General features: G+C 46.9%; 1 protein-coding gene, 1 long non-coding RNA gene and 1 other non-coding gene across 3 annotated transcripts in view; 2 read left to right on the top strand and 1 right to left on the bottom strand.

Annotated features, from left to right (window-relative positions):
• The window catches only part of LOC136115833 (E3 ubiquitin-protein ligase RBBP6-like), a 66,694-nt gene extending 56,957 nt beyond the window's left edge, over positions 1-9,737 (top strand). The window contains 12 exon segments of the mRNA XM_071801233.1: positions 1,322-1,421; positions 2,296-4,649; positions 4,762-4,846; positions 5,384-5,523; positions 5,757-5,929; positions 6,458-6,561; positions 7,022-7,183; positions 7,264-7,342; positions 7,431-7,488; positions 7,696-7,797; positions 8,756-9,542; positions 9,544-9,737. Of these exon segments, the coding sequence (XP_071657334.1) occupies positions 4,612-4,649; positions 4,762-4,846; positions 5,384-5,523; positions 5,757-5,929; positions 6,458-6,561; positions 7,022-7,183; positions 7,264-7,342; positions 7,431-7,488; positions 7,696-7,797; positions 8,756-9,542; positions 9,544-9,612 (1,797 nt within the window). The 5' untranslated portion in view covers positions 1,322-1,421; positions 2,296-4,611 and the 3' untranslated portion in view covers positions 9,613-9,737.
• Positions 9,738-11,848: 2,111 nt separating this feature from the next.
• Positions 11,849-19,180, bottom strand: part of LOC139826188 (uncharacterized) — a 285,705-nt gene continuing 278,373 nt past the window's right edge. The window contains exon 3 of the long non-coding RNA XR_011736185.1: positions 11,849-11,943. This is a non-coding gene — a long non-coding RNA (uncharacterized lncRNA). The remainder of the gene's footprint in view (positions 11,944-19,180) is intronic.
• Positions 15,325-15,406, top strand: TRNAS-GCU (transfer RNA serine (anticodon GCU)). The gene has a single exon. It is a non-coding gene; the product is annotated as a tRNA-Ser (tRNA).

Raw genomic sequence — 19,180 nt, forward strand, 5'->3', positions numbered from 1 at the left:
AGCAGGGACACCAGGCTGTGACAGGAGGGACAGCAGGCAGTGACAGCAGGGACAGCAGGCAGTGACAGGAGGGACACCAGGCTGTGACAGGAGGGACAGCAGGCAGTGACAGCAGGGACACCAGGCTGTGACAGGAGGGACAGCAGGCAGTGACAGCAGGGACAGCAGGCAGTGACAGCAGGGACAGCAGGCAGTGACAGGAGGGACAGCAGGCAGTGACAGGAGGGACACCAGGCTGTGACAGGAGGGACAGCAGGCAGTGACAGCAGGGACACCAGGCTGTGACAGGAGGGACAGCAGGCAGTGACAGGAGGGACACCAGGCTGTGACAGGAGGGACAGCAGGCAGTGACAGCAGGGACACCAGGCTGTGACAGCAGGGACAGCAGGCAGTGACAGGAGGGACACCAGGCTGTGACAGGAGGGACAGCAGGCAGTGACAGCAGGGACACCAGGCTGTGACAGCAGGGACAGCAGGCAGTGACAGGAGGGACACCAGGCTGTGACAGGAGGGACAGCAGGCAGTGACAGCAGGGACACCAGGCTGTGACAGGAGGGACAGCAGGCAGTGACAGCAGGGACAGCAGGCAGTGACAGCAGGGACACCAGGCTGTGACAGCAGGGACAGCAGGCAGTGACAGCAGGGACACCAGGCTGTGACAGCAGGGACAGCAGGCAGTGACAAGCCCAGGGTTGACAGGCTCCCCCTCCCCTAGGGGGCGCTCGGCTGCCACACCCAGGCGACATAGAACCTGTGTCACAATGCCCAGTACCGTGGTGCAGATGCAGTGACACCGCAGGTGACAGGGACTCGGCACAAGTTGAGTTACAGCTCAGCAAATTCTCACTCGTCTGAAGAAGCAGAGTTCTCCAAATTGCTGCTTTTGCGGCTCAGATGATGCCATCAGGTGGGTGTTCTGGTGTCACACAACGGCAAACAGAGCAGAAATGGTGAAAAATTCAGGTGTCTCAGGTAGGTGGGCTTTTTAGTTTGGGCCTAATCCAGAAGGTCTGGTGGCTTTCCTCCTCGTCTGAAGAAGAGTGTGGTCTAAAATATAAATAGAAAAATCATCCTCGTGGAGGGTTCTTGGTGTTTTAGGCTCAGTCTCAGTTTCCCAAGTAGTTGGGATATTTTTTGCTCTTCTGTGAAAAACATTTTGCTGGTTGTGCATTCTCAAAATGTCCCGTTCACATGCGGAGACGATAGAAGTGCGATGTCACGTATACAATTTTGCTTTTGTATCTGTAGAGGGGTTCTCATATTCATAAACACTCATGAACTGACTGATTTCTTTTTCTTTTCTGTATCTCTGCTGTTTCAGGACACACAGATGACAACGCCCCAGTCCCTAAGAAGCCATCAGAAATTGTTGGAAGAATTGCAGCTGGAGCAGTGAAAGCTCCCAGCAAAACACACGTTTTGTAAGTATTCCTTTGCATTCTTTGTGAGGCGTTTCAGTGTGCTTTAACCTTTTTAACAGATATGAGTTTACAGAGGCATTCAGATTGTATCTTGCTTATTAAAGCGGCTGTTAATTTTTGTTGTGATGGGGTAGACTTGAATGGATCTGACTCAAAGCAGATTTTTCCGCCTCTGTTTCCATGGCTGCGCTTTTAGGCCCACGTTTTTTGGCCTGAAACTTTAGACCTACATTTTTAGGCTTACATTTTATAAGCTTACATTTTTAGGCCTGATTTTTCAGGCCTACGTTTTTAGGACGTGAGGTCCGAACTCCGACAGCGGTGACTCTTCAGATGATTTAACTGTTCCTGGGGTTGGTTGTTCTGAGACCCAAGTTTAGATCCCATTTCCTGGACACGGAGGGATTCCTCGGTTTACGTGTTTGCTTTGATAGTAAAGACATTGGAGCACGAGCTTGGAATTTGTTCCCATCCGGGCAGAGTCTCATTCTCAGTGTTTGACTGTTCCTTCCGCTGGGCTGAGGGCGGATAGAGCAGGTATTCGTAGGCCCCAAATCTGAGGTGTTTGCACACTAAAGAAAAAGATCAAATAAACGTGAAAGAACGAAGTGACAGATCAATGAGTGTGTGGAATCTCAGCAAGTTTTCAAGTGTCATAAATATTTCCTAAAATATTGCAGTGCTTTCAATGTCACTTTAAAGCACTTAAAGCAGTTTCTGGCATCAGAGTTTATGTATAAGAATGAATTTCCGCATTCCTGAGGCGATCAGAACCTAAGGTTTTGGTGTTCAGGTTTTAGAATCTGGTTTCACTGCTTTCTGTTGGGTCCGGATGCTTCATTTAAGTTCTGATCACCTTTATTTCTCCTTCTAGAAGTCAGCAGGAGCCAGTGAGCGGAACATCTAAAGCCGTATGTAAAAACATTGTCTCACCCTTTCTCCTACACACCACGCTGAATTTTAACCAACGCAGCCTTGTATGAGTTTCCCAAGCATTGACATAATGTATTTTCCAGTAAATGTTGTAAATATTGGCCTCAGCAAGGTAGAAAGTGAGTCACGCCGCTGTTGTGAGGACACTGCTGTGCAGCTCCGCGATTCCTTGTCGTGCCTTAAATACTTGGGGATTTGTTCCTAAAACCGTGTAATTGCAGCGATTTTGTTGGGTCCCCTCTGAGTGCAAAAATGTCTGTAATAGATTGCCATGAATTTAAATATCGTTGCTACACAGCTATGAATTTACCTTTGGGAAAGGGGTGGTGTTTTTCTTCAGGTTTGCAAACACTCATTGTGCTGCTCCAATATTATATAAATGAGAAACACAAGGAAACACTTGACTGGTAAATGGTCTGGATCTGGATTTGCTGCTCAGGTCGAATACTCTGTGTCTGTTACGTGGTTTATATATTTTGTCTTTATTTTAATGTAAATTGCATTTATTCTATTCCAACTAATTCAGATGGGTTTTTATTTCTTGAAAACAGTTATTTTTCTCTTTTTTTCTTTTTACTGGCAAGTGTAGCAACACAAACGCCGTGTTCACAAATACAGTTTATTTGGCTTTTTTTCCATGCTTCTGTGTGGGGGATTGGACTCGATGATCTTTTGAGGTCCCTTCCGATCCCAAACATGCTGTGATACTGTGATGCATTTCAAAGCAGAACTCAGTGTGGTAGGAATAAATGGCTGGAAAGCTCGCCCGTGATTGTGGAACAGTAAGGCGACGCCATCTGAATTCGTCACAGCTGTTTTGTGCTGCTGTCCCACTGTTTCTTGAATGTACCATTGAATACGTGTTTAATTCTTTGTGAACAGATCGATGACTCTCCTGCGCCTCTTTCTCTGGCACAGCTTATTAAGGTATTACAATAGAATGTAAGGTATATATTCTTGTCAAATACTATTAAAAACAGTGTTTTCTTCCTGTTTTTGAATCTTACACGGTGACCTATAGAGCTGGACAAGTCTTGTAATTGAACAATATTGGATTTAATATTGGATAATTTAGCGTCTTTATTTTACCTTTAAAATGTGTGTATATTTGGATACTGTCCTGTGATCTCCCAGCCCCAACGTCACGTTGCAGAATCGCTCATCTTCAAGATGCAAAGAAGCGGCACTTCAGAAGCTGTTTTTACTGGTTTTCTTATGTTTCGTTACTTTTGTGCTGGAAACTAACACAATTCTCACAGAATAATTCAATTACGGACGTTTCAGGGGGGGTTGCAACAGCCAGAGCAGAAGCGTTTCTGTAACATGGACAATTGCACGGTGATGTCTGAGTTTCCAGGCTGGAGTTCACTTCCGAGAAATCTCTTCCCACTGGGAACTTCTTCCCTCTCTCGCTGCAGAAATCAAATCACGTACATTCAGGAAAAAAATAGCTTGGGAGGCAATCCTTTCCTTTTCAAAGGAAATCTAAATCTGAATTCGAAATGTGTCCTTGGCTCTGGAATCTCATGTGGAATTTTATGCTAAAATGGGAAAAACTGTCCAAGTGTGTGTCACACATTTCAGCTTTTGAGGAAATTTAAGTGTTTCAGAAAATGCAGGACAATACCGTAAAGCTGAGTGCAGACTGGCTCAGCATGGAGGCAACGCGTTGCAGAAAGTTTTCTGCTTTGTGATTCTGATGAAGTAAATGCCATATTTGAATTACAGTCTATTCCTAGTCATGTTTTGTGGGGTTTGGATGTGTTATGTAACTGTTTGGGTTCAATTAGTCAAGTATCTCTCAAGTTTTCTGTAAATGTTACTGGAGATGGTTTCATAGATTTTGATCTGGATTCAACATTGAGAAAAATAACGTGTATATGAAAGAACAATTTAATAAAAAATTGAACGTAGCTGGTGGATTTGTGGACAAAATCCTATAAATGCACATAAAAACAAAACCAGGAGTGATTGATCTGAACGACCTTGACTGTCCAAATCATTTCCATCTTTCTCAATGAAATGGACAGCGGAGATCTATCTTCTCCTTCAAATTACCTAGCGCTTAAAAATACTGGATAATGCAGATTTTTCTACACGTAGCTCAGAAGAAAATGGGATTAGTTACAGAGGTACAAACAGAGCCGAAAGTTTTGAGTTCCAAGCACATAACGTGTCTGTCACCCGTTAATTCCCCGTTGAACAGACGGCCAACCTGGCTGAAGCCAACGCTTCTGAAGAAGACAAAATAAAAGCCATGATGATCCAGTCCTGCTGGCAATACAATCCAGCCACGTGAGTGCTGCTCATGTCAGATCTCCTCTCTGAAGATGATGGAAAACTTGTCGAGGCATTTCCTTTGGCAAGGGTGACGCTTCTTTCTTTTTTTTCCCCAAAACACTTGTAGTTACATGAAGACCCCTCCACCATCGTACACTTGTTTCCGCTGCGGAAAACCCGGCCACTACATAAAGAACTGCCCGACAAAAGGGGTAAGACTGGGGGGGCTCCTGGTGAAGCTTTTTAAAAATCTTTTCGTTTTCAATTTTAATATTATTGTATTCCCTTTTAATATTATCGTAGGAAGAATTGTTTCTCTTGGGGCGAAATGCAGAGGTTGTGCAGCAAAGTTGCAAAGCCCTTCAAAATACAAGGCAACCTGGAATTCTAGATGTACTGTTTTCTTTTTTCTAGGTCACAGACAATAGATGTGGCTGTAGATCATCCTCTGCGATCCTTTATGCCTCTTGATCCATTTCAGTATTACTGGCAATTTTTCCGTTTTGAACTCTTTTTAATGACATTTTGCAGTGTTTAGGATTCCGTACAAACGGAGATGTTTCTGTTGACCCCACCTGTTGGATATTTGTGTGTTTTTGTTCCACAAGTCTTTTGTTGAATATTCACGCAACCCTCATGCTTGGCAAAAGGAGAGGATTAAAAGCTTTTGCTAGTTAAAATGGTCATTGAAATGTCATTTGAAGCGTGGGTCTCCAGGTGAGAGACGTCTGCATTTCTGTTCCTAACAGGACAAAACTTTTGAGCCCGTTCCCAGGATTAAAAAGAGCACAGGAATTCCCAGGAGTTTCCTGGTGGAGGTTGAAGATCCCAGCACCAGGGGCGCGATGCTGACAAACACCGGAAAATACGCAATACCGATAATTAACGCGTAAGTACGGGATTAATTGGACTGACCCGAAGGGCAACGAGAGGAGCCCCGTGAGAGTGTGAGAGCGGCAACGCCAGCAAGTTGCGCGGCACCTGTAGTGATGGGGGAAGAAGCGTTGTCACCGTCCCGTAACCTGGAAATTCCATCTCTTATCTCCCTTTGACGAAATCCAAAGCTTGGAAAAGCTTTCCTTTGCCCATCTTATTGCCATCTTATTTTCCACCCCCCTCCAGGGAAGCTTATGCGAGAGGGAAGAAGGAAAAACCTCCATTTTTACCAGCGGAACCGCCCTGCTCCTCCTCAAACCACGACCCTGTTCCCGAGGAGCTGTTGTGTCTCATTTGTAAAAACATAACGACCGATGCCGTCATTATTCCCTGCTGTGGAAACAGTTATTGCGATGAATGTAAGTGTTTATTAATGCCAAGCATCACACCCGCTCTTCTGAAAGTAGAAATAGAAGAAAGAAATATCATTTAAAATATCAGAAAAGAAGTATAAGAAATAAATATAATCCGCATTCTTCTCCCTGAGAGGGTTGGTTCGAACCTCCAGAACTCAAACCGACCTACTCGTGGTTTTTGAGAGGTGTTTTATTCCTTGACCTTGAGGTTGGTGACTTCTTGCTGGATGAGAAGGTGGAAAAAAGACCAGGCAACACATCCAGACACAGCCTCGTCTAATGAGACCAATTAGCACACCAGGACACAGCCCCGTCCACATCTTCAAATGCTGCAAGAGCAGAATATCAAAACTCGGTAGCTATTTGCTGCATGAGAGAAACTTTTCACACTATTGAACATTTAGAGCTTCATGCTCTTCATTCCAGACCATATTTCATCATTAATCATCTAAGTGCTTTTATAATTGATTAGAACCCACAACATGTCCTTAGTTTGGCTAAAAATACTTGGGTGGCTCTAATTCTTCACAGGTATCAGGACAGCGTTACTGGAATCTGAGGAACATAAATGCCCAACGTGTCACCGGACGGATGTTTCTCCGGATGCTTTATTTGCCAACAAGTTCCTACGCCAGGTAACGCGGTGACTTTTACATGAGCTGTTTGTAAGAAAAGGCTGTGTGTAAAAAATATGGATTTACATCTCCTTAAGCAAGGCTGAATTGCTTAAGGCTGAATTTCCTGTTCAGACCCATTATCTGTTGTTCCAGAAGGTACAACTCTAAATTTAGGGACAGTCTGGCCAGTTCAGGTCAGTTTTGTTTAGTGTGATTGTTTGACATTCAAATTCGGTGTTAACACCGAAGGACTTCAAATACTAAAGTATTCAATAAAGGATGGAACACCAATCCTTAACGTCCATGTTTAATGTGACACGTTCCTATCTCTGGATGTTGATTTATTTCAGCTTTGATGGCATTTGCAGGAGCGCACAAGTGATTTGACTCCGCAGAGGCTTTTGTGTGGAGATCTGCTGAAGTTTCTGGAATATATTCTGTAACGTCACCTTTCTGTAAATGGTTTCTCTGCCTCTAGGCTGTGAACAACTTCAGAAATGGAACTGTCTACACAGAAAGGGTCCGTAAGCAGCTCTGGCAGCAGCCGCCGCCACTGGTGACACCTCCTGCTGCTCCGGTGACAAACGCGGAACTTCCCAGCTCTTCCTCTCTGCCCATCAGCAGTTTGTCAGCAGAGAAGGTGAGGTTTACTGCAATATACACCATGAGTTTTGGATTTCAGTAGGGCTTCTTTTCCATGTGTTTGCATTTATTCCCCAGGACTATCAGGTTCCTGCTCCAACACAAGCGGCTTTACCACATCTCCTGGGCCCCCAAGGACAACCAACCCCCCCAACCGGTAACTATAACCTTAGAAATTCTTTAAAAACCTTCTCTTCAGATAAACTGAAAGGGATTTTTTCTCTCTCCTCTCCCCACTGCAAAAGATCCGCCAATGAGAGCCAGGGCAATGTGCTCAGCAGGTGACAAACCAGCCTGGGAGCTGTGAGTATCGTACAGAAATCTTGGGCCTTGAGGTGATTCCGGTGCCCCTGGGGCCGCCATTTTGAGCCCTGAGGTGTGGGGCCCAAAACTGACACCAGGATTCAAGGTGTGGCCTCTTCTTGTATTGACCATGCTTTGGTTTTTTGGTGTCTTTTCGTAATGAAGTTCAAACTGTAATTGTAATAAAGGTCAAACTTATTTTAACAGGGAGGAGGTGAAGTCGAAACCTGATGAGTTTACAAATGATTTTGTGAAGGAATTGATGGACTATGAAAGGAGTCCAAAGGAGCGTATGCGTTCATTTTCCAGGTAACTGCTTTGTGTGTCCTTAATGGAGAAGCAGAGTGTCTGGAAGAAGCCGGAGGAGTTCCACTCCACGTCTGTGTCACTGGGTGGATTGGGTGGCTCCCGGGTTTGCAGTGACAGGAGTTTCCTGCGTGGGTTACAGCTCAAATTGGGTCAGAGAAACTGTCCTCATTTCATTTCTTGTTTCTCTCACGTGGCTACCTAGAGAGATTTTACCCTGGGCTGCAGACTGGTGGCTTCCACTGGTCATTGTTGACATGGTTAAATTTTTCTTGGGAATTAAAAGGTCAGACTTGTTTGTAAAGAGATCTTCAATTGGTGAAGGACTTTGAGAGGAGGAATGATGGTGATGAACATACAGGGAATCATGTGAAATGATTCTTTAAAAAATGATAAAGGAAAAGCTTGTGGAGAAAAAACTCAGGGCAGCTGATGTTTCCTATCCCCCAAAATCCCTTGGGCAGGAGACTGAAGAGCTCTCTATTAGTCATGGTGCCAGGTTCTGTCCTCGAGAAATGGCATTGAGTCATATTTCCAGAGTTTAGAAGCTTTTAGAGATGATTTTATCAACATGTGGTCACTGTTCCTGGTCAGAGCTCCAAGTATGTGCAAGATTTTGCTAGGACATCTGGCTGGAAGTGTTGATTAAACAGTGTGGAGGACTAAATAGTGCACAGGATTAAATAGCATATAGGATTGCAGTACAAGTGCTTTGCGTCCCCTACAAATTGCCAAATAAGTCGTGAAGTTAAATAGACTAGACTGGCAGTTTAAAATCGAGCGTGACTGTCCTCAGGCTAAATCACGTTTTCTTGCTATTTGATCCTGCACTGTAGCCCTTGGGACTCGCTCTCTGGAGGGGGAAAAAAAAACAACTAAACCAAATCTGAGAGGAAAAAAACTGGGGAGAGTGACTGCTTTGAAATAATGTAATTATTCTTCTGTGTTGTGCTTTTTTAAGGTCCAAGTCTCCCTGTAGTGCTTTGCCTTACCCTAGAAGTTCGTACACCCGCTGCAAGTCGCGATCAGGCTCTTCCTGCACTCGCTCCAACTCTCGATCACGGAGTCGTTCCCGCTCCGGTTCCCACTCGCCATTGCCATCGTCTCCAAGAAAAGGCAAAGGGAAGAGTTGTAACGATCGTTCTAGGTCAACGTGGCGTGGTGATCACCACTCATGGTCAAGGTCTCCAGTATTTAGAGGCCAGTCTGGCACTCAAAGGACAACACCTCAAGGGGAAGGACAAAGGGAGTATTTTAACAGACACACAGCGGTTCCACGATATGGTATGAAAGCTGCCTATGGCCGATCGATTGAATTCCAGGATCCATTTGAAAAGGAAAGATACAGAGAATGGGAAAGGAACTATGGAGAATGGTCTGGAAGGTCTGGCAAGGGCTGTGCTGCTGGTGCTCAGCCTGGACTTCCACCGAACAGAGAGAACTTTTTTCTAGAGAGGTTTGATCCACCTGAGAGCAGACGAGAGATTTTGCCTTACACTTGGGGACATAGGGAGAATTATCCTGGTGGGCACAGCCATGAAAATCATTGTATAGCTGGAGATCACCCTGAAAAACCTTCTGGAAGAGAGCACCATGGCATGGAAAATCCAACAAACTCAAAAGAGAAAGAGACGAAAAACCCACTGGGAGATGGCAGAGCAGATAAACAGAGATTCCAAGGGAAGAGAAGAAGAGAGGGTGAGAATGAAGGTTTTCCCAACGCTGAGCTGTTTGAAGATGCAAAAAAACCCAAGAGAGCCAGGTAGAGCAGAAGATGTTCAAACGAACATCAGAAGCTTCGATTCTGTATTATTGTAGTGGTTTGGTTATAGTCCATCACTATTCGTTGATTCTGATTTGGGGATTTGCTCCAATTAGATGGCACTTTGACAGTGGTGTTTAATTCAACTTTGACTGAGTTTGTAATGGCTTTAATCTTAGTAACACAAGTCACGTTTTCTTCTTTACAGTTAATGAAAATGTAAAGATACTTTTTTCAAACAATAAACTACTGATGATAGAAAGAAACCTGGTTTGGTATGTTTGTAATTAGATGTCTTGTATATTGAAAGCCATGTCAGGTCATTGGAAATTAATTGGAAATTTATCCCTTCATCCTCATGTTGTTGCCATCCAGCTGTGAAGAATGAAGCACTGAGAGTGAACAGTGAAGGAGTAGATTTTTGGGAGGGGTTGGAGAGCGGGTGTTGGAGGGAAGAGCTGTTTCTCCTTCTGCAGCAGTCTTAGTGGACGCTGGCATGAGATATCATGTCATTGACTTCTTTACAGGTGGTTATTCAAGCAAACATAAAACCCAGCCTAAGAGTGGAGCGCATGATGTGGAGATGTGGGCCTTTTGGCGTGCTGACACCACAGCCGCAAAAACGACTGTTTGAGAGAAACACATCTAGAGCTCAGCAGGTTTCCTGAGCTGGATTCAGTTCTTGCTAAGCCTGGTTTAAGGCTGCAGTGTCAGAGGATGCAATCAAAGCAAAACCAGCCCAGGTGCTCTCAGGAACAGCAGACGTGTGCATTGCAGAGCGTCCCCACCCCATGCTGAACAAGGATGGGGTAAGACAGGCGCCCCTCGGGGAAATGCACTCAAAATCTGGTGAAAATGCTGAATTCAAGGCCCCACTGAATCGGCTGCTGGTCTCCCTGTTGGGGGGAGTAATTTAGGATTCTGTTTACTGCAGAACAATGTTTAGATTTCTTAGAGAGAAGCGCGACTTAAAAGAGTTCGGTGGCGGGATCGGTGTGTTATTCACTGCATGGGGGAAATATGCCAAGGCAAATGTTGCTCACAGTATGGACCCTTGAGGGAAACCACTCGTTCCTGGTTTCCACTGAGACACTGAGCCACTGACCATTCCTCTTTGGACACAGCCATCCAGCCAACTCCTTATCCATCTGTCCATCACATCAATATCTCACCAATTTATAGGTGGGGGACCGTATCAAAGGTCTTACAGACAGTCAGATGACATTTGTAGGTCTGCCCTTGTTTGCTGATGCAGTCACACCATCACAGGAAGCCACCAGAACAGTCAGGCATGATTTACCCTTGGTGAAGCCTTGTGAGCTGTCTCTAATCACCTCCCTGTCTCCCTTGTGTTTCTACAAATCTTCCATGAGGATCTGCTCCATGATCTGACCAGGCCCAGAAGTGAGGCCAACAGGCTTGTAGTTCCCAGGGTTCACTGTTTACCCCTTTTTAAAAACAGGCCTTATATTCCCCTTTTCCATTCACTGGGACATCATGTGATCCAGGAACACCTTGATAATAACACCATCAGTGGGACGAGTAAAGGACTCTGACACATCAGATGTCATTGGGTGCTTGAGTCTGAACAACTCACTCCTGATCTCCATTTCCGTGGGAGATGAGACCAGCAGCTCCATGGAGCAGGTTGCCTATTGTGTGCCCACCTGAACGGAGGCAAGAGGAATCCCACCTCCTGTGGGTCTGTGGCGGCCATGGGAAGGAGCTGAGTGTCCTTCCAACCCCAGGACTACAAACCCAGGATGAGGTGCCTCAGTTGACTCAGGTGAATCCTTTCCCTCCGTGGGGATAGAGGAGATCCCTCCCTGTCCCTACCTGGGTGTCCTGTTGTCCTGGTTTGTTAACAACAAGTTTCTCTTTCAGTGAATTTGCCTGTCAGCTCAAGCTTTGTATCAGCTGCATTTTCCTGGAGAACCAGACACATGGTTTGGTAAACACAGCAATGGAATGAAAACTTATTGATAAGCACAGATGGACATCTCGCGAGAGGGGCAACGAGAAACCGGTGACCAAGAAACTGACCAACGGAGTATAACATCCCATTCACGTGAATACTTCATATAAAAGTGGGAGATCACGAGGATCTTGTCCCTTTCCTTTTTCCCTTTTCATTATGACCGACATTAGGAGAGGACCTTGCTGGTCGTCCCTGCGAACGGAGGCCAGTGAGAGACTGAATCCAGCTCCGGTTGGCTGCAGAGTCCAGTCCAGGACTTCGGGTGCCAGCTCTGCAGTTGCTCAGACTTACAAGATGGGTTTTGTATATTTGTATTATTTTCTCTGTTCTTATCAGTAGCATTAGTAAAACATCTTTAACTTTTCCAACTCTCTTCTCTCTGTGCTTCTTCCCCTCCCGATCGCCTGTGCTGAGTGGGAAGGGGGAGAGGGAGGGGCAAAAGGGGAAGGCGGGGGGAGAGGAGGTTGACAACACATCTGCCAGGGTTTGATTGTCACCCTGCAATCCGAACCCTTGACATTGAGTAATATTTGATATTTCTGTCACATTTGATCTTTAGATCATATTTACTATTTGTATAATAAATATATAAACTTTTTCCCACTAATTTTTGTCTGGGGTTAGTCTATTTTCTTCTCTTAGACTTCATCACTGCTTGGCAGTCGTGGTTTGTCATTACATCTCACACCGCTTCTCTCACTCTCTCCATCCCTTTGACCATTTTAACTGTTCTTCACCTCTTCCAGCTCCCACAGCTCCTCTACAGATCCGTCAGTCTGACCTCGGTGCCCAGGAAGGTCATGGAGCAGATGATCTTGAGTAACATCACACAGCACATACAAGAGAACCATGTGGTCAGGCCCGGTCAACACGGGTGTATGAAAGGCAGGTCCTGTTTGACCAACCTGATCTCCTTCTATGACAAGGTGACCCAACTAGTAGATGAGGAAAAGGCTGTGGATGTGGTGTACTTGGACTTCAGTAAGGCCTTTGACACCGTATCCCACAGCATCTCCTGGAGAAGCTGCAGCCCATGGCCTGGATGGTGTATCTGCAATGGATAAAGAAAAGGCTGGAGAGCCAGGCCCAAAGAGTTGTGGTGAACGGAGCCAAATCCAGTTGATGGCCGATCAAGAGTGGTGTCCCCAGGGCTCAGTGTTGGGGCCAGTTCTGTTGAATCTCTTTATCAATGGTCTGAATGAGGGGATTGAGTGCACCCCTAGTAAGTTTGCAGATGACACCAAGTTGGGTGGAAGTGTTGATCTGCTGGAGGGTGGGATGGCCACACAGAGGGATCTGGACCGGCTGGATTGTTGGGCTGAGGCCAATTGTATGAGGTCTAACAAGGCCAAGTGCCGGGTCCTGTACTTGGGTCATAACAACCCCAGGCTACGCTGCGGGCTCGGGAAAGAGCGTCTGGAAAGCTGCCTGGCAGAGAGGGATCTGGGGGTGCTGACTGACAGTTGGTTGAATATGAACCAGCGTGTGCCCAAGTGGCCAAAAAGGCCAACAGCATCCTGGCTTGGATCAGGAATAGTGTGGCCAGCAGGACTAGAGAGGTGATTGTTCCGCTGTACTCAGCACAGGTGAGGTCAAACCTTGAATCTTGTTTCCAGTTTTGGGCCCCTCGTCATGCGAAGGACATTGAAATACCAGAGAGAGTGCAGAGGAGGCGACAGAGCCGGTGAAGGGTCTGGAGCACAAGTGTGATGAGGGGCGGTTGAGGGAGCTGGGGCTGTTCAGCCTGGAGAACAGGAGGCTGAGGGGAGCCCTTATCACTGCCTACAACTGCCTGAAAGGAGGTTGGGGCATGGAGGGTGTTGGTCTGTTCTCCCAAGTAGCGAGTGATAGGACAAGAGGAAATGACCTCAATCAGTGCCAGGGGAGGTCTAGATTGGATATTAGGAAAAAATTCTTCACAGAAAGGGCTGTCGGGCACTGGAACAGGCTGCCCAGGGCAGTGGTGGAGTCACCATCCCTGGAGGGGTTTAAAAGGCGTTTGGACGAGGCTCTTAGGGACACGCTTTAGTGCGAGAGTTACGTTAGGTTACGGTTGGACTCGATGAGTCAGGGGGTCTGAAAGGGCCCGACAGCTGATGTTCTCTTCTCCCTCCCACTTCTGCAGGGTTGTCTCCCTCCGCAAGACGTCGTGCTGCAGCCCACGCCTGCCAGCTGCCTGCGCCCAGCCCCGCTTGCCAACAGCTGCAAGGAGCTGTGCGCCATCCAGTGCGCCGACTCCAGCGTCGCCATCCAGCCCCCGCTGGTCCTGGTGATGCTGCCAGGCCCAGCCCTCAGCTCCTTCCCTCAGAGCACAGCTGTGGGATCCACCACATCGGCTGCTGTGGGGAGCTCGCTCAGCTCTGCCAGTGTGCCCCTCGCTTCTGGGGTCTCCCTGGCCATGGGTGTTCGGGTGTCTGGGCCATGGGCTCTGCGGGCCTCTGGGACGGGGCAATCTCTTACGCTGAAGCCAGCGGATTGCCTGCCCACGGTCAAGCGCTGGGAGCCTGGAGCAAACCCTGCAGCCAGCCCTGAGAGCACGGCCGTGGTCTGCAGAGGAGTTGGGCTCCCATCGCTCCCCCTGCAGGAAGGGGCCTGCACGGGCCTTCTGCCTCTTCCCAAGGAAGCCTCTCTCTTTCACTGTCTTCCTCTGCTTGACTGCATGCTCCCCATTAAATCCTTCCTTCCTTCCTTCCTTCCTTCCTTCCTTCCTTCCTTCCTTCCTTCCTTCCTTCCTTCCTTCCTTCCCTCCTTCCTTCCCTCCTTCCTTCCCTCCTTCCTTCCCTCCCTCCTTCCCTCCCTCCTTCCCTCCCTCCTTCCCTCCTTCCTTCCCCCTTCCCTCCCTCCCAGTGGGTAACACATGATTGCCAGAGCCTTGAAGGGAACTGGAAAAGCAGCATGCCTGTCGGGGAGGTTTTCCTTCAGATGGCCGCATTTCTCTGAGCTTTCCTCAGCCTCCAAACTGCGTTGCTCAAGCTCTCGTCTTTTCCATTCCCCTTTGTTTTTCTCATTAAAGACAGTTGGCATCAGCTCTGCAGGACACTCCTGTTTCACCCTCCCGTCTTCTGCAATGCCAGCCAGCTGAGAACCCAGAACAGTTCCTTGGTAAATGACAGGTTTACCCATGGTTCCTGGCCTTGAGAGAGCCCCGTCTTTTGCCCCTGGCATCTCACAGCGCTGGAGGCGAGGCCAGGTGGAGTGAGAGCTCTTGTGGAAGGAGCCCCGTTACTACTTGGCACACCTCGAAAGCCACAAAACAAAATGTGATGTAAGCCTGAAAACTCATAGAACCTCCCTGAGTGGAAGGGTTCCCTGGAGGATGATCTGTTCCAAGGCTTTGTGGGGTAGGGAGCCTAGATGAGATTTTCTAGCACGCTGTCCAATCGCATCTTGAAAAGCTGAAGTCATGGGGACTCTGGCACCTCCCTGGAGAGGCTGTGAATTCCCTTGGAGGCACTGAAGCGCCCCAGGGTCACTCTCCCGTGTTCCTTCCTGGGAAGGTGTGTGGGGCTGTGCTGTTCAGTCATTTCCTGATGTGAATGCTGAGACCTGTTTCCCAAAGGCCCTCAGAGCTCAGCCCAGCTACTGTGGGAGAGGGCCAGTCCCCAGAAGGCAAAAGCTGGAGGTTGTTTCCTTCCCTGCCGTGTCCAGCAGGATAAGAAGGTGCGGGCATCAGGAGCAGCCACCGCCGGAGCGGCTGGAGCTGCAGCTGGAGCCGGAGCCAGAGCAGCAGGCGCAGGCAGCGCGAGATCAGGAGCAGCGGCAGCGGCCTCAGGAGCAGCAGCCGTGTGCTGGTGAGGTGGCCGAGTGGTGAAGGCGATGGACTGCTAATCCATTGTGCTCTGCACGCGTGGGTTCGAATCCCACCCTCATCGGGCACTTGGCGGTGGCCAGAGCTCCTGAGTGGGAGCAGCCTGACGTGTGTCCCCAATGAGCCTTTGTTTTAAGACCAGAGTTGCCTGAAAAGACCTTGCAGGTGGCTCAGGACTCACCTCCACACCAGCAAGAGGAATAAGAATGGGAAAGGAAGATCCAGGGAACTCACAGGACTGTCAGCCTCTCCTCAGCCCCTGGGAAGAGAGAGTGAAACATCCTCAAGTACTTTCCAAACGCAGGCAGCGCAGGAAGCTGGTTGGAGTAGTAAAGCACAAAGCTGCAGTCCTGCTGAACCGCTGGTAGCCGCCTACAGTGAGCTGGCCAGCGTGGTGGAGCAGAGAAGAGCAGAGAAGGTTGTTCACCTCCCCATCAGTGAGGCTCAGCCAGCCACGGAAACGAGAAAGAAAATACACGTAAACCACTTTCTGTCACAGAACATATTTCAAATAAGATCTTTTTATTTTAATGGGAGGCATTGGTCTTATCTGTTCTCAGAATCTCAGAATCACTGGGACTGCAAGGGACCTGCTGATATCCTTTAGTCCAAGCCAACTGCTCCGGCACGGTCACCTTGAGCTGGTTGTGTAGGTCACAGTCCACTTGGGTTTTGAGCATCTCCAAGGTTGGAGACTGCACAACCTCTCTGGGCGATCTGCTCCGCTGTACGACACCCCCACGCCTCCCGGTAAGGAAGTGTTTTCTGCCTTTGAGATGGAATTCCATAGGTTTTAATTTGTGCCCATGGCATCCTGCACTGCCAGTCGGTGCTACCGGTGAGAGTCTGGCTGCCTCTTCATTCCCTGCCCTTTGTATGGGGACAACCCCGGCTCCCACGGCCTCCCCTCGCGCTCCAGACACACAAACCCTCTACAGCTGTGGGACAAAGCGGGTCCTGCAGGGCAGACCTGTGTGGAGGCCGAGCAGCCAGAAACCCCCCTGCCCAAGGAATCTGGGGCCTGGGGGTCAAGGGCAACTGTTGTCTCCACAACAAGGTTTGCTGCCCAGTTCACAGTTTGCCCGATTGTAGCACACAGAGATGAGATGTTATTTGTTACAGGGTTGTGCAGGTCTGGGTGCTGGAATAAAGCCAGCACACCAGAGAGAAAGGTTACAGCCACTATGTACAAAACGTTACCATCCTCAGGGGAGCCCTGCAGACCTAATTGGTTACACGTTTGCGTATTGGTTACATAATCATTTCAGCATTTCATGATCAGCGTTCAGCTAAAGGACACTTCATCCAACCATCTCAAGATGTGTGTGAACCAAAACTCAAGTAATTGTGCAGGCTTAAAACGTCTAAAGCTGAGAGGTCAGTTTTGAGCAGCAGAGGAACACTCACGTCGACTCAATATGAGTGATAAAGCATAGTTCGATTTATTAGCCTGAACAGCAGATACTTACAGAGTCCATGATAATTATGCATACCTGTCACCTACTAATTGGCTTAAGCTCTAACAGTCACATTTGCATGGTCCTCCTACTTGCAGCTGCTAGCTATGCTTATTCTACATTCTTGTGCTGTTGAAAGCTGTTTGTGAAGCTCTGCCAAGGCCGCAGTGACCTTGCTGATTTTACTGAAACAGTCAGCGGTTCCCACTGCGGCCTAGTCTTGCTACTTATGCTAAGGCCTTCAGAACAGGCTCTGCTCGTACACCTGCTCTGCAGACCCATGTCCCTTATTTTTAAGCCATTCTCCAACAATTCCTCCTTTTTCTTTTTGTATGAGTAGAGCCTGATTCGCTATTCTTTCAAACATTCTTTTAAAGCAAGAGAGAACACAGCTTAAACACAATAACCCTATAGCGACTATAACTAAGATAAGCAACACACTTTGTAAAAAGCTCTTAAATCACCCTTCTAACCCTAGCCAGTTTGTTAACCCCTCCAAGCCGAAAAGCCCTATATCTTCTTTAGTCTTCTGGATGTAGTCCATAAGTTGTTGAATTTCCTTATGGGTTGACTTCGATTTATCTTCCAGGTCTGTGAGCACCTATAACACTGAATTAGGATCCATGGTTTACATCTGAAACAGTCCTCACAACTTATCTCCCTCCTGTCCATCTGCATCCATTGAATCTTTGTTGTCTTTATTCAGCCATGGCTTGACCCATTTCGCGGGAATCCGCTTCAATCCTTGGCCTGTAATGACACAAACAGAACCTTTTCCCCAGGTTATCAATTGATGTGGCCTTTTCCATTAACTAGTGATTTGACCATAGCCAATGTAGGTTCTTTGTGATTTGGCATGGTTTTGGGTCATACTTGCAAAGTATTTCATCACATACAATGCTTTTGACAATTGGTTTTGTGGTGTTTTCCCTACTTCTCCTCCCCCACCCCCTTTTTTTTTTTTAATCAACAAACAAACAAACAAAAAGTCCGGAATCAGATACGTGCATTGGATCTTGACTATGTACTCAAAATCACAAATCAAATTTAGAGGTTCCTCCTTAAAAAGCTCTAAGTAATTTAAAGCTGTGCCAAGTTCTGCTAATTGGGTTGAACCTTCAATAACTTTTACAGAATGATGCCAATCGTTATCTTCACACCAAACCACTACAGCTTTATGAGACTTCCCAGAACCACCAACAAAAACTGTGCAAATATGTAGGATCAGACCAAATACAAGTATGGCCTATGCCTGGTATTAAAGACTTGCAGGTTCTGCAGCAATTTACATTTATGCATACCAAAAGCTGTGCTGTTAAGAAAACCAGCGAGTGCAATTTACAAAGACATAGATTACAAATTTAAAAAATCAGAATTAAATTTCACAACTGGTACATATATGACAAAAGGATCATGGCCTATTCATTCCCTACATTTTCTTGATCAGAGTGACAATTGGTATATAACAGTCAGTATATCAATCTGCTAGCAATCTCATCATACTGTCCCACAGTAGCCACAGGTTATTTCATAGACAAATCTGCAAGTCCAATCAAATGCAGTCAGCCTGTAAGGTTGTCATAAATTTATTCTTCAACGTTTCTAACTCCATTTTGGCTGTCATATTTATCGGATATTGTTTTCCCTTACCGGATCGAAGTCCTGTTTCAGATCTATCAGTGTAGTATTTGCTTTATCGAAACATTGGCTGTTAATACTGGTGAAAATACAGCATTCGAAATTTCCTTGGAGATTTCTCACTTGCACAAGCAGATCTGCACCATCTAAGCAGCTTCTTGTAGGACATGCAACTAAACAGAATTCTCAGAAAACGTTATTTGAGCTTACAATTTACTTAACACATCTTGACCCAAGAGAGGTATAGGACTTTCTGGCAACTACAAGAATTCATGTATTAAAACTTTGTTCCAAATTTGGCATTCTATTGGTCTCAAAAAACGACCTTTCTTTCGTTCTCTTCCATGTCCTCAAAAACTAGCATGGTGAATTTACTTAAGAAGTCTCTTACAACCAGCTACCACAGAATAAGTCTATTAAAAATAAAAATATTGGTTTAATTTCCCAGCTTTATTAGAACTATGGACCCACTGGCAATGCCTTTAACTTTCACCCTCAGACTCCTTGATGCAGTATTACAGTTCTCTAGCAGTAACATTGCTGGGGGGGGGATAAAACCTCCCTCTCGCCCCCATCTGGGATGGCAGAGTCGTCGTCTCTGGGTGACGCGTCCACACTCTGGTGCTTCAGCTGGTGACAGCGGGAGCTGCATTAGAACACAGGGTTACTGCTCTGCATGTTTTCCTGGTTTTCCTTCCAAAGGAAGCTGTGCTGCACATGGCATTGGTATTTATCCTCACATA

The sequence above is a fragment of the Patagioenas fasciata genome, chromosome 36 (genome assembly GCF_037038585.1).
Source record: "Patagioenas fasciata isolate bPatFas1 chromosome 36, bPatFas1.hap1, whole genome shotgun sequence".
Classification (NCBI taxonomy): domain Eukaryota; kingdom Metazoa; phylum Chordata; class Aves; order Columbiformes; family Columbidae; genus Patagioenas; species Patagioenas fasciata.